General features: G+C 57.6%; 1 protein-coding gene across 1 annotated transcript in view; it reads right to left on the reverse strand.

Annotated features, from left to right (window-relative positions):
* Positions 1–14,250, reverse strand: part of Shank1 (SH3 and multiple ankyrin repeat domains 1) — a 48,916-nt gene that overhangs the window by 11,586 nt on the left and 23,080 nt on the right. Inside the window, 6 exon segments of the mRNA XM_055613632.1 lie at positions 4,102–4,220; positions 4,561–4,629; positions 5,353–5,433; positions 5,926–6,061; positions 6,560–6,684; positions 6,927–7,009. Of these exon segments, the coding sequence (XP_055469607.1) occupies positions 4,102–4,220; positions 4,561–4,629; positions 5,353–5,433; positions 5,926–6,061; positions 6,560–6,684; positions 6,927–7,009 (613 nt within the window).

The raw sequence follows: 14,250 nt of genomic DNA on the forward strand, positions 1-14,250 counted from the left end.
CCCCCCCCCCCCCCCCCACCCCCCACCCACCCCCCCCCCCCCCCCCCCCCCCCCCCCCCCCCCCCCCCCCCCCCCCCACCCCCCCCCCCCCCCCCCCCCCCCCCACACACACCCCCCCCCCCCCCCCCCCCCCCCCACACACACACACACACACCCCACCCTCACACACACACACACCACACACCACACACCCACCACACACACCCCCCCCCACCCTCACACACACACACCACACACCACATACGCACCATACCCCCCTCACACACTCATCCTGCCACCCACCACACACACGCCATGCTCCACCACACTGTGACCACACTTACTGTACACCACACCATGCACCAACCCTTACTACACACACACTCTAAACACCGTACACGCCCCATAAACATACCACACACCACACACATAGACCATACACAAACACATGCCTACACCCATGCACACACAAACACCTGCACACACTTAAAAAATAAATGTTCAGAGTACCCACGCCCACTGGCTTGGGCTAGACAGTGGGGCCAGGCTTAGCAGACCTGTTTTGACTGAATATGCACTTGCCAAGAGCAAGCAAGCTCTAGTCCTTAACACCCATTTGTCTTCTGAGAAACTGAGGGGATCTTCTCTCACGCTCTGGGGAAACTTACTGGAGATGACCCTGATGAAAAGGTAGACATCCAGGGAAGGTGGAGTTGGGGTCCCAGGAAGGAACATATATAGGAGAGCTGCAGCAGGAAGATGCGGCTAGGTGATTAACCAGAAAGAGGCAGAGGTAACCAGACTTCAGAGCTGAGGCTGGGAAATGGCTCAGTAAAGTGCTCGCCATGCAGGTCAGTCCCCAGACCCCACAGGAAAAGCCTGGTGTGGCGGGGTGTGCCGCAGTCACAGGGCTGGGGCACTGGGGACAGGGCTGCTGACAAGCCTGCCTGTGCCTCCAGGCACAGAAGGAGACCCTGATTTTGAGACTTCAACAGACAGGGTGGCTGGCACCTGAGGGTGGATTCGAAGGCTGTCCTCCGGTTCCCACAAGCGCCTGTGCATGTGGGCGTACACACTCACACACTCATGATCGAGTGCACACGTAAGAGATGGGCTGGGTGAGGGTCGGGGCTGTCGGGAGACAGTTTGGGATCCTTGCAATTCAGAAGTGGATGTGATGCGTCAGACGCCAGGGAGAGTGCTGGGCTGCAATCAGAGGGGGACTGCTGTTTGCTGAGAGCCCCATGTGACATGAGCTGACCTCATTTGACCCTCCCGAGGGCTGCCAGGCCTCAACCAATTTTATGAGCAGGAAGCAAATGCTGACAATATGGCAGCACAATTCAAAGCCACACAGGGAGAGGAGTTAGGATTTGAACACATAGCCAAGCTAAAAGACCTGTGTGCCCTTCTGATTCATTTTCTGCCTGCCTCCTTTTCTTCATTCCTTCTCCCTTCCTTTCTACATACACACACTCTCTCTCTCTTCCTGCCCCCTCTCTTCTCTCTATTCTTCATTCCTTTCTTTCTCTCCCCTTCCTGCTCCCTTCTTCTCCCTTTTCCCCCTTTTGTTTGTTGGTGCTGTAGATTGAACACAGGGTCTTCACCTCCAACTCTCATTTTGAAAAATATGTTCTTACTCTGAACTTGTGTGTCAGGACAGCAAGGCAACTGCACACATTCTGGACATCTTGAGACAGCAAGGATGAGCAGTAGGGGAGGGCCTGCGGGGCTCTCTGCTGGCCAGAGAAGTGGCTTCTAGACTGGAAATTCCAGGACTCTGGCTGCAAAACCTGCTCCCTGCCTCTGCATAAAAGTGCAGGCTCTCTGGAGCAGGGGCCTAGCCTTGTGGTTGGAGTGCGTGGTCCTGAGGGAATAAATGACACATCTGTCTTCACGTCATCCAGTGGAAAACTCAGCCCACTCTCCCTTAAAGCTAGAGAGAGTGAGGCCTGCTGGTCTACCGAGATGGGTGTCTGCTTCCCCCACAGAAGCTGCAGGGACTCCCTACCCCAGCTCAGCACCTCACCCCACAAACAGTGTTTATTGCTGCTGCGGACATTGCAGCTAGAGCACTTAGGTGCCACAGCTCAACCTTCCTGTGCAACGAGCAGGCCAAAGGGCACTGATGTTGCCGTAGCAACTGAGACAGGATCTCACTCTAGGTTGGTCCTTAAAACTCATGGCAATCTTCCTGCCTCAGCCTCTGGAGTGCTTAGATTATAGGTGTGAGCCGTCATTCTGACTTCAAAATTCACTTAAAATTATTTTGAATGTTGGGAATATAGCACTTACATCACTTATATAACACCTACTAGTGAGTGAAGGGCTGGGGGTGTAGTTCAGCAATAGGACACCTGACTAGAATCCCTCAGGGAGTGTCAGGGTGTGGGGCTCAGTGGTAGAGCCCCTGCCTAGACCCCCCCAGGGAGGGGATAGGGGTGTCGCTGAATGATAGAGCAGCTGCCTGGAACAGTGGTTCTCAACCTTCCTGATGCTGCGACTCTTTACTACAGCTCCTCACTGCTAATCCGTAACTATAATTTTACCACTGTTAGGAATTGTTATGTAAATACCTGATACGCAGGAGAGCTGATACGGGACTCCTGTGAGAAGGCTCAGGGCCCACATATTGGGAACCACTGACCTAGAATGACTTCAGTAAGGGTCAGGGGGCACAGCCCAGTGGTAGAGTCTCCACCTAGGATCCCCCAGTGAAGGAGCTGGAGGTCTGTCTCAGTGGTAAAATGCATGAGACCCTAGGTTCAGTACCCCACAAAAAGTTATTTGGGGTAAGTATTTAAGGGTGCCTGGCTCTCATCCATATCGGAGGTTGGCTTTTTAAGCACCGCTCTGCACTTGAAGGAAGAGAAAAGGCAGGAGGCAGTGAGCACATTCTGAGAAAGTCACACCAATCTGCCGAGCAGATCCTGGGCTCCCCAGAAGCCAAGATCCAAGCCTTAGGGCAAATGCCCCATGGCCCCTAGGTCATGGGTGTGGTCTTGGGGTAGAGCCTTGGCAGGCAGAGGGCACAGGCTAAGGAAGGTGCCAGGCAGCTGGTTACCTCCAGAGGTGACAGCTGGGGGGTAGTCTAGCACACACAGGCCTGATGTGGGTGTGTTGATGTCAGAGGCCAAAGCCATGGGGGCAGAGCCAGCCGGGCCCTAGCAGAAGAGCCTAGGCCAGGCTTGGGCTTTTCCTGAGTTCCATTTCTACATCTGTCCACAAGCTAGCCACTGCTGCATAGCTTACAAGAAGAGTCTAAGACAGGTAATATGTATGGAACACAATAATGAAACACGGTGATGATGCAGATCAGTCTGTGGGGAAGGGAGGGGAGAAGGGCACAGGCCATTGTTGGAAGTGAGCATATGTCTATGTTGGTTGTGGTGTGTGTGTGTGTGTGTGTGTGTGTGTGGGCCAGAAGTCAACCTTAGGCGCCTTCCTCAATCACTTTCAATTCTATTTTTAAAAAATTATTTGTGTGTCCATGCCTCTGCATGTGGGACTTGCATGCGACTGTGTGTGTGGACTGTGCTGTGCCTTAGTGCAGAGGAGGGAATGAGAAGCCCTGGAGAAGGGCTACAGGCAATTGTCAGCAGCTGAGCGTGTGTTCTGGGAACTGAAAACCAGTGTCACACTGCGCTCTCTCCCGTCTGAGCATCCATATTTTAACAGCCATCCAACCTTTGTTGAGCATCTAGGATCACGTTGGGGTCTACAACTATGGCAGCGTCATATTTTGACTGGAGACAAGGTCTCCTTATGTAGCTCAGGCTGATCTCAAACTCACAGCAACCCTCCTCACTCAGCTTCCCAGGATCTGGGATGACAGACATGAGCCACAGTGCCGCATCTCTATAGCATCAATTTGTCCTATGTGAGATCCCTAAGGCGGGAAGGAAAGAGGAGGGGATGATAGTTAACATGAGAAGTAGAGTTGCCAAGAATAGAGGGAGGAGATGAGAGGGAGGGAGAAAGAGAGAGAGAAAGCCCCAGAATGGGGAGGAAGAAAGTGTGGTACCTCTCTCTCAAGACTAGCTTGCGGCTCAGAGCAAACATTTGGAGTCTTTACACTAACAAAAGATCTCCTCAGCTTCCTTCCCACACCAGGTTACCTACCTCAGTGGCAAAGAATCCTTTGGGCCTATGCTTGCCCAGGGATGCAAGGCCACCGGGCCCAGGACTGTCGCTTGCACTGATGGTCTGCTGAGCAGCGGCCAAGATCTCATCCAGTTTGTCTGTGGGGAAGTGAAGAGGTCAGGGAGACAGCGAACGTGAGAGCTGCCCTAGCCCGCTGCGGAGACCCGGCTGCCTTGGTGTAAGATAGAGAGCTCATGTGATGCTGTTTCTGTGTGTGGGGACACCTCCCAGCCCAGCAGCAGGGCCCAGTGATGACAAAGCATGGGAGAGTAGGTGGCACCATGATGGCATGAAGTACCAGGGTTCCAGGGCCCTGAGTGCTGAGCTCACAGCTGTCTGAAGAGTGCACAGGAAGGAGGAGGGCAGGAATACATGCAACATCCCCAGAGGCTGTAGGGTAGAGGACCGGGCATCAGGAGCCATGCTGTGATATCTTACTGAGTGCCATCTGATACACAGTCCGCTTTTTCTCCATGCTGGGCACTGGTGCAGGCTGTTGCTCGTATTCTGTGGGCAAAGGAGAGGGATGAAGCTCAAAGGTACCTCTGCTGAGGGCATGGCCAGCAGGTGTGGACCAGCAGGTGTGGCCAGCGCGAGGTGGGGGCAGTGAGGGGCCGGGGTCAAGGGAAGGGTAAATCCGCCTCTGGGGTTGGGAGACTGGGACCCTCCCACCAGACCTGAGCCCACTCACCAATTTTCTTCTTCCAGGGGGAGACTAGCCCAGGGGTAGACAGCAGAGGAGCCAAGAGTTAGGACATCAAGGGGAGGTGAGGGACCCCCTCTGGAATGCCCACCTCCCCAGGAACCAGGGTGTGGAGTAATCAGTCACCTTCCCAACTGGCCCCAAGTCAGGGGAAAATGAGGCCCGCCCCAGGTCATGAGAGTCTGCCTGGCAAGGAGCAGCTAACCTTCCTCTGTTGGTTGAGAGAGCCAGTGGAAGGAGGGGGAAGGGACGAAAGGAGAGTGACCCATGGTAGCAGGGACACACATACAGACCCCAGAGACCCAGGACAGAGAAACAGAGATACGAGAGGGCAGAGAGGAGACTCTCGAAAGCTTCCCACTGACACACAAGCAGGCCACAGAATCTTGCCCAAGGACATGGGGAGGGGCGCGACAGGAGGAGGACGAGGACCCCTCATGACTAACAACACTGACAAAGTCAAGGGTGGTCCAGCCCCTTGCCCCTGGCCGCCCCTGGCCCTCGGCCCGGCAGCCCCGCAGGCTCACCCATTTCCTCCAGCTCTGAGGTCATAGACTTGGAACGCAGGGAGATGGCTGGGGGCGGGAGCCGCTTAGCCTGCTGGGATGCTGGAAAGGTGGGGGTGGGTGGGAGGTGTCAGTGCTGTAGGGAGAAGACCCTTGACACCCACTCCTTTCACTGTGCCTCCAGAACTCTGAGAGCAGCACCCCAGCATGCTGAGCCCTCTCTGCCTCAGTTTCTCCCCAGAAAGGTTATGAACAGGCAGGCCTTGAGGGGAAAGGAGGGCCTGTGGGGGTTTGAAGAGTGGCCCTAAGAGTCTTAGTTTGGTGGCAGTGGGATACCCAGACCTGGCTGCACAGGCAGCTGAAGAAGCCCTTTTATTTTAAGACAGTCTCCTGTGGCCTAGGCTAGCTCAGACTCACTAAGTAGCCCAGGATGACCTTGGACTTCTGTTCTCCTGCCTCCGCCTCCCAAGGGCTAAGATTGCGGGTGTCACTGCAGTGCTTCTTCCTGAGGCTCTGGGGATGGGACTCAGGGCTCTGTGTGCGCTAGGCCAGCGTTCTGCCAGCAGAGCTAAGGCCATGGCTGGGAAGCAGTACCTTTCTTGTGGACAGCCTCGTCCATGTCTGGGTGTCTGGTCACCATCACCACCTTGACCATCAGTGTGTTGCCTCCCTGGCGGATCATGTTGACCACCTGGCGGTGGCCGACCTTCACTACATTCTGTCCATTCACCTGTGTCATGAGGGAGGGTGGGAGACTTTAGCTCCAGGATCCTCAACAGTGACCTCCTCTCCCATCCTCTGCCCTCCTTACCAGCCCTCCATGGCTCCCTGGGACTCCCACATCCCCAGGACTGGGCTGACCTGCACACCCTAGTCACCTCTGCACCCCTTCATGTCCTTGTATTGCATATGGGGGGACAATGCTGTGACTGTTTTCTTCATTATATTTAGGTACAGTTACACTTGTAGCCCAGGCTGGCCCGGAACTCACTAGGTAGCCCTGGCCGGTCTTGAATTAGCGGTGGTGGCAGTTTCCCTAAAATGACTAGCTGGAATGACAGGTGTGGGCTGTCACTCAGCAGGGGCACTTTTCAGGGGTCTCAGAAAAGCTGTTGGACAGGTGTGGAAACTCCATTGGGGTGAATGGGTGAGCAGGTGTGGCACACAGCTTGTGGACTTAGGGGGTTGTCACCAGGGTCCCCAGGAGGACAGTTTGGCTGGGGCTCACCTCGATGAGGAAGTCTCCCATCCGAAGTCCAGCCCGCCATGCCACGCCACCCTCGTCCACAGACTCGAGGTACTGCAGCGCCGGGAAGGCCGGGGTGGGGGTGAATTCCTCGATGGGGGTCTGCGCTGCAGACGGGGAGGAGCCGGCGGGGTCGGAGGGGAGGGGGTGGAGAGGCCGAGCAGGGGATGGGGCTCAGACCCAAGTCACAGAGGACTCACTGGAGCTGAGGGACCGGCACCCCAGGATGGGGCAATGGGTGGGCTTAAGGGTGTGTATGGGGGGGTCCCTTCTCTGTTTCCATCCTCCCTATCCAGGCCCTGCTTCTTGGGTCAGAGGATCTCCCATCCCCTCCCTGGCCAGCACTCACCCTTGGCCCCCCGGAGCACGAACCCGAACCCCTCACTGTCCTTCTTCTGCAGTAAGACTGTCTTCTCCTTGATGATGTAATCACTGGCAGGGTGGGGGGATGGGGGTGGAGAAGGGCTCATGAGGCACAGAGCTGGTGCCCCACCCCATCCGAGGGGAGCCCCAGCCCCTGCCTGGAGGCCATTCACCGCAGCGCCTGCAGTTCCTCGCCCCAACCAGTCTGTACTTATGCTCAAGACGCCCCCTCAAAGCCCGGGGTGCTCTTGTTCCCACCCACTCTTTCCTCATTCATCCTTCCGTGAATCCATCCACCCATCCATTCAGCAGAGCTGTTACCGAGCCCACGGTGCACTAGGCACCCAGCAGGGTGGGCAGAGAAGCTCTGAATTACCACAGCCCTGCCTGGGTCCTGGCTGGCAGTTTCCTGTCTGTGACCTTGAACCTATGCCTTTAACTGTTTGTGCTTCCAGGTCTATAATGGGGCCTGCCTGAAGAGACTGTGAGGGGAATTCAGAAGTGGCCTACACATGGGGTTTATGTAGCCCAGAGCCACGTCCCTAGGCCAAGGTGTTAGGTAAGAGGGTGACTGTACCAACTCAACTCATCTCCTTACTACAGGAGCACTCCAGAGGACCAAAGCCAATAAAAACACTGGGCGCTACCCTGGCCAGTATGGTGGCTAAGAGCTGCACATGACTAATTTTATCAACACTAATTAAAATTAAAGTGTCAGTTCCTCGGCTCTGATGGCCACATGATGTTCCTGACGACAGTGCTGACACAGAACATTCCTGTCCCCTATAAAAAGTTCCGGTGGACAGTGCTGACCGCTGCATCCCTTGATAAGCCACATACAGGCTGCCAGGAGACTTTGGTCACACACCGATTACCAGTCCTGATGATACAAGCCTGTCATCCGAGCTACCGGAGGGAGGTGCTGCCAAAGGTGGATGAAAAGTTCGAGATCTGCCTGAGCAACTTGGTGAGCCTCTGTCTCAAGATGAAACGTGAAAGGAGAGCTAGGGCTATAACTAAGCGGTAAAGCCCTTGCCTACGCTCTCCATCGAGGGCCTGGGGGCACGACTCCGTGCTGAAGGGTCTGCCTGGACTCCCCCAGCGAGGGACAGGTGGTGAAGCCCTGCCTAGCACGACTAAGCCTGCATCCCATCTCTAGCATTGGGAAAATAAGCTCCAGTTGCCCCTCAAATGTGGTGTCGGTTCTAAAGCCATAAACCTCACCAGCACATCTCAGTAGAATATAAACACAGAGGAAACTGATGGAACTCCAGTCATAGCACTCACTCCATGCCTGCTCGGGCTGCTTGAAGCGTAGCCTCCGATCCAGCCAGTGCTCATCCCTGGCTCATCTCAGTATGGACAGGGGCACCTCAATTGCTCCACCTCAAGCCAGTTCCTTTCAGGGTACCTCAGAACGCTTAGCGCCACCAGAATGCACTGCAGCGCCTCTCTGCAGCAGCAACCTTTGCTAGCATCGAGAACCCAGGGCTGGAACCATGCACCCTCTCTCTGTCGCAGCAAGGCTCAGCACCCCCCCCCACACACACACACAAATCCCAGTTAGATCTGTGTGGCTCTAAGCCACTCCAATAATATCCATGCAGGCTCCCCCAATTACCCACCCCCACACATCAGCGAACAGCCCTCTACAAGTACTCCCGTATAGTTCAGTGACACCCCCACACATCCCAGTGTGCCCTGATCCCGACTCCCCCTCACTTTGCTCTCAGTGTATTCCCATCACACGCCCTCTGAGTACCTCCCAGCACACGGGGATAACACCTAATTGTGTGCCTACTGTATTCTCGTGCCACCTCCCCCCGTCAGCGCCTCTGTAAGTTCCCATGACCCCCACAGCTTCCACGGTAAACCCATGTACCGTACAACAGTGAGCGTTGTGCACATGCCTGGTGCTGCCTCTCCTTGTCATACTTAACGTGCAGCACATCACGCATGCACACAGAGGCACACCGCACCCCTGTGCTTATCCAGAGGCCAAAATATCTGCCCACAGGTTTCCACCTACTCTCCCTCGGCCCTCCCCATTCCTCACAAGCAGTCTCTGCAGCTGCACGGAACAGATGCTGCACGGAGATTGAAGGGCTTAAGAAAGGGGGGGTGAGGGGTTGAAGGATGGGAGGAAAGGGCCTGAGGAGGCTAGAAAGAAGGGTGAGGTAAAAGGGGAGTGGACAATCTGGGAGAATGTGCAGAGGTCAAGGCTGCTAGGATATGAATGTGTGGTCTGTGGGGCCTCATCCTGATACACCGTGACAACTTCTTTTAAGCCTTCATGCCCTTACTACTCTGACACCCTCTCCTGTTCCCATGAACCTCTCCAGGAGGCAGCAGTGCCCTTCAGGCTTCCCCTCTGCACCTCACAAGGCAGAGTCACCTCCAGTCACCCATGCATGTCTGTCACCTTCACCTTTCCCCATGCTCTGACATCGTCTGACATGTGTGTCTCTCTTTGCCCCGACTTTACACATAAGCGCTCTCCCAAGTGCCCCACCCTCAGATCCAAGGCTCTTGTTACATGCTGAGGCCACATGCTTGCTACTGGCCTAGCGACGCTGGAAGCCCTTCGCAGCAGGCCTGGGTGCTCACAGCCGGTCCAAGAAATACCACATCCCCCCATTTTATAGGTGAGTAAGGCACAGAAAGGTTGAGAAACTCTACAGAGACACAGGAACATTTTGTCTTGTTTGTTTTCCAGACAGGGTCTCACTATGCAGCCGTGGCTGTCCTGGAACTCGCTATGTTTGAGGTTAGCCTCAAACTCACAGAGATCTATCTGCCTGCCTCCGCCTCTGCTGGAATTCAAGGTATGCACCACTCTGCCCAGCTGATAAATAACATTCTTTAATTCCCAAGAAGATACCTGGGTAGCTGCAGTGACAATTCTTCCCATGTCACATCACCCAAATACCTCAGACCCATGCGCTGAGGAGAAGTTCAGCAGGGGACCCCTGTGCTCTCTAGTCTTACGTCAGCTTGACAAACTAGTTACCTGAAATGAGGGAACCTGGCACTCTCTTAGTTATTGATGAGGGAGGCCCCAGACTATTGTGGGTGGCACTATCCTCAGGCTGGTGGTCCTGGGTTCTGTAAGAAGGCAGGCCATGAAAGCTAAGTGAAGCAAGCCAGTAAGCAGCGCCCCCTCCATGGCCTCTGCATCAGTTCCTGTCTCCAGGATTCTTCTGTTTGAGTGAGAACGCCTGACTTCTCTGATGAACAGTGCTGTGAAAGTGTAAACCGAATAAACCCTTTCTTCCCCAACTTGCTTTTCAGCCATGGTTTTTGATGCAGCAGTAGAAAGCCTAACCAAGACAACCCCCAGCTGCCGCTCCCGCCTGTGGGGTTTATCCTAACCCTGCCGGTCACACACCCATTAGGAACCGCGCAATGCCAACCGCTGTTGGGATCATTTAATACTTAAGTCATTACAACACTCCCGGATGGGGTTGACTGTGAGTGTTCCCATCCTTAATGATAGGTAAACTGAGGCAAAGAGCCAGCTATAAGCTGGGTTTTCTGAAAGCCACAGACCCCAGTAGCACCCCCCATTACCCAAGGATGCCATCGGTCTTTCCCTCTCACGGACTCCAGCGTGCTGTAAGTGCCTGTCTCTGCAGCTCGCACTTTGTATGCCCCCTGCCAGACGGGGTACTCCCAGCCCAAATGTCCCGTTTGCTCTCCTGCCTCTTGGCTTCCTGCAGTTGCCGCCATCCCTCCTCCCTGTGAGCCTCCTTCCTCTCTACACCTCACCCACACTATCCTGTATCCCCATGTCCCCCAGTCAGCCAGTCTGAGGGTGCCCTTAGGATCTGCCCGGAGACCACCCCTGCACCCCCTCACTCTGCTCATTCCTTTTCAAAGTCTGCAACTTCCTGATGCCTGCCTGACTCCCCTCAGAAATGCCTGAGCCTCAGCCCTCCACATTCTCCTGCCTCCTATAGAGGGAAGCTCACACTGCCTCCCCCCTCTCCCCAGCACCAACGTTCCTTTCACACCGCCTGCCACCACAGAAAGCTTTCTCCTTTGGGCATCTGAAGGTTGCCCTGAGGACCACACTGGTTTTCCCAGCAGCCTCTCTATGATTACATTCCGTGCACACTCCAGGCTCGGTGCCGGCCGTCCCCGCCCCCAAATCCTCTTCCTCCTGCCTGCCTTCCACTCTTACCCCGGCACATTTCTGCACCTTTCTTGGCACTTAGCACCCCCAAACGCCAGTACCCAACCCCTCTCCAGCACCCACACGCCCCGTTTTCTCCTCTACCCAGCAACCCCTTGCACCCTCCCCCGCCCCCGCGCGCCCTCCGACTCCACACACAGCACCACTGTGTGGTGCGGACTACCTGCCCATGAGGAGCCGGCACCATGTCCTTCCCCAGGCCATCTCTCTGTGTCCCAGAGAGGCTCTCCAGGGCTTGCTGGTTCCCTCGTGGAGACTGCGGCGCCACCGCTCCCCACCCCCACCCCAGGTCCCTCTTGCCCATTTAGGATGCCCCAGCCTGGAGCCGGCTGCCATCCACAGTGCGTCTTCCGGGCCTCAGCTCCCTCTCTGTGTTCCCATCTCCACCGGCCTCTCCACGGCCTGCACAGGGCCCCTCATGCAAGGAAGCCAGCCCCCGTCCCCATGCTGAGAACACACACAGGCAGGTGCCAGAGCCCCATGCAGAAGCTTGGCGAGATTCAGCCCACGTGCCCCCATCCCCGCAGAGGGCAGAACCTCGGGTCCAGGGCCGATCCTTCCCATGCACAGACTCCTGGGGGCACGGAGCAGGGCATCGGGGACAGAACACAATAGCAAACGGGAGGGGGGCGGGGAAAGAGGGGGCAGGCCAGGCCTAGGAGGCTGGGTGTTGGGAAACACAGCCGCAGTCTCTGGGACAGATGCACTCTATCACACACGTGTGCGCGCACGCACACAGACACACACAGGCGCACATACGCGCACAGTCCCCAGACAGCCTCTCTATGGCTCCAAGTCACACAGAGACAGACACCCCCACGCAGGGACACACAGACGGACATAGGTGGGGGGTGGGCTGGGAGCCCATAGCCTTCCCCATCGCTGTCCCTCACACACGCTCGCAAGTCATACGCACACACATCATTGACACACGCACAGCCGCACAGTGACACGCAGCGGAAAAAGGAGGGGAGGGAAGGCCGGGGGCGGAATGCCTGTGTGATGGAGGTGTGTGTGGGGGGTACAGAGTGTGAATGGGAGACAGGGGTATGAATGGGGGGACTTGCTGACTCTAGGAAGAGGGGCGGGGATGCGGAGGATTGGAGGAACGGGGCCTGCGGTTGGGGGGCCCTGGGGAAGTACTCCCTAGAGTAGGGGAGTTAGGGGTGCCAGGAAGGGCAAGAGTGGGGTGCAGAGTCTAGCTGTAGTGAAATCTTTTGGTGGGGGCTCGGGGGGGAAGTCTCGGTGGGGAGCAGAGGAGGCCCTGGAGCAGCGGCTGAGGCACAGGAAGGAGGGAGGTGGAAGAGAGCCGGGGCGCTGAGCTGCGGAGAGAGGGTCTGGAAGGGCTCGGGCCTAGGGAAGAGCCGCTACGAGGAGGGGACCGGACAGGTCGGGGGGTCCCTGAACACACGAAGGGTCGTGCCGGGGACGAGCGGGCAGTGCGCCTTTACCTGTAAATGTACCAGACGCTGCGCCGCCGGGGCCCCAGCGCGGGCCAGCTGGAGGAGAGCGCAGGGGGCGGCTGGGGCAGGGCGCCCCCGCCGGGGCCACCCCCGACCGCAGACAAAGCCATTGCCACCGCGGCCCCGGCCCCGGCCCGGGTCCCGATCCGGGCCGCCCCCGCCACCACCGCGGCCGCCGTCGCCGCCGCCGCCGCGTCCCCGCTCGGCTGAACCCCCGTGTCCGGGCCCCCAGGCCCCGCCTCATGCTGACCCGCGCCGGGAGGGGGGAGGGGGCGGGGGAGGGGGCGCACACCCCCCCTCGGGAGGGCGGGCAGCCCCGGGGGGGCTCACATGCCGCGGGGGCCGCGCGGGGGACAGCGCACGGCTGAGGCTCCAGCACCGCGGACAGCTCCAGAGGAGGCAGCGGCCCCGTGTTAACCCCTTGGCGTCCTGCGCCGGGCAGTCGGGCGGAGGGGGGGGCGGGCGGGGGAGGGTAACGCGGAGGCCCCTTTGGCGGGAGGAGGGGGAGGGGCAAGGCTCGAGGAGGGGGAGGGAGTCACTTCCGGTCTGTCCCCCCCACACCAATACCCCCCTTATCCAGAGTCCTCTCCGCGCAGGTGCAGAGAGCGCGCGAGCCAGAGAGCGGGAGCGCGGGGAGAAGGACGCGGCGCCACACATCATCTAAGACGGCTCGCCACCGCGTGCGGGGACGCGCAGACAGACAGAACCACACTTTCAGGGCAAGGGACACCCAAGGGTGAGAGAAGCCTACCCCTACGCAAGAGAGGGCAAGCACCCCACCTCAGCGCAGACAGACACACAGCTCATCCCCAGCCTAGTAAGGAAAGTCAGGGTGTGGGAGAGGGAGGGGGCAGTCGAGACGTCCCGCTGGGACCCAGAACGCCGAAACGGGGGACACACACATACCACAACTCATCAGAGAGCCGTGGACCCGTCACCACCACCGCCGCCGCCGCCACCGCACCTCCCAGGCAGGAGAAGAGAGGGGTAGGTACACAAGCAAGCACGGCCCAGCTTCAGCTGGGATGCTAGGGACCAACAAGATGCAAGGTGTGAGCACACACACCAGGTCACCGCACACTGGGTCAGGTAGAGGAGAGGGAAGGCATGGCTGAATGGGGCGCTTGGAACTAACTACCTCAGCCCCAGGAGAGGTGGGAAGAGGACAGAAAAAGCAAGGCATCAAGACAGGAGAGTAAGAAGCAAAGGAGGATAGAGACCGGGGTTGAAAGAGACCCTTCCCCACTTAGCCTTTGGAGTGAGTGACACCTCCCCAAGACCAGGCCCAGGAGAGGACCACCCCGCCCCCCCCCCCCAGAGTGAAGCTGACTTTGGGTTAGAGGGAGCCTCTATTTCGCTCCCTGCCCCCCTCCGGGGCCCAGAGCCAGAGACGCACCAGGTGAACAGGCACAAGATGATTCGCCTCAGACCCTGGGGCCCAGGGTGGCTGGCACCCCGGCCTGGCCCTCTTTCCCCAATGATAACAAAGGAATGTTATCATTCCTTTCTCCTCCCCCAACCCAGACCTTTTCCTCCGCACTGGCCAGAACACAGACACAGGTTTGGACACATTTAATGGAGGGATACTGTGAACAGGGAGGCCCTTCCCTGGATTGGGGTGGGATGGGGTGGCAGAGGAGGGTGTCATCTTT

The sequence above is a fragment of the Psammomys obesus genome, unplaced genomic scaffold (assembly GCF_907164565.1).
Source record: "Psammomys obesus unplaced genomic scaffold, mPsaObe1.curated_primary_1811, whole genome shotgun sequence".
Classification (NCBI taxonomy): domain Eukaryota; kingdom Metazoa; phylum Chordata; class Mammalia; order Rodentia; family Muridae; genus Psammomys; species Psammomys obesus.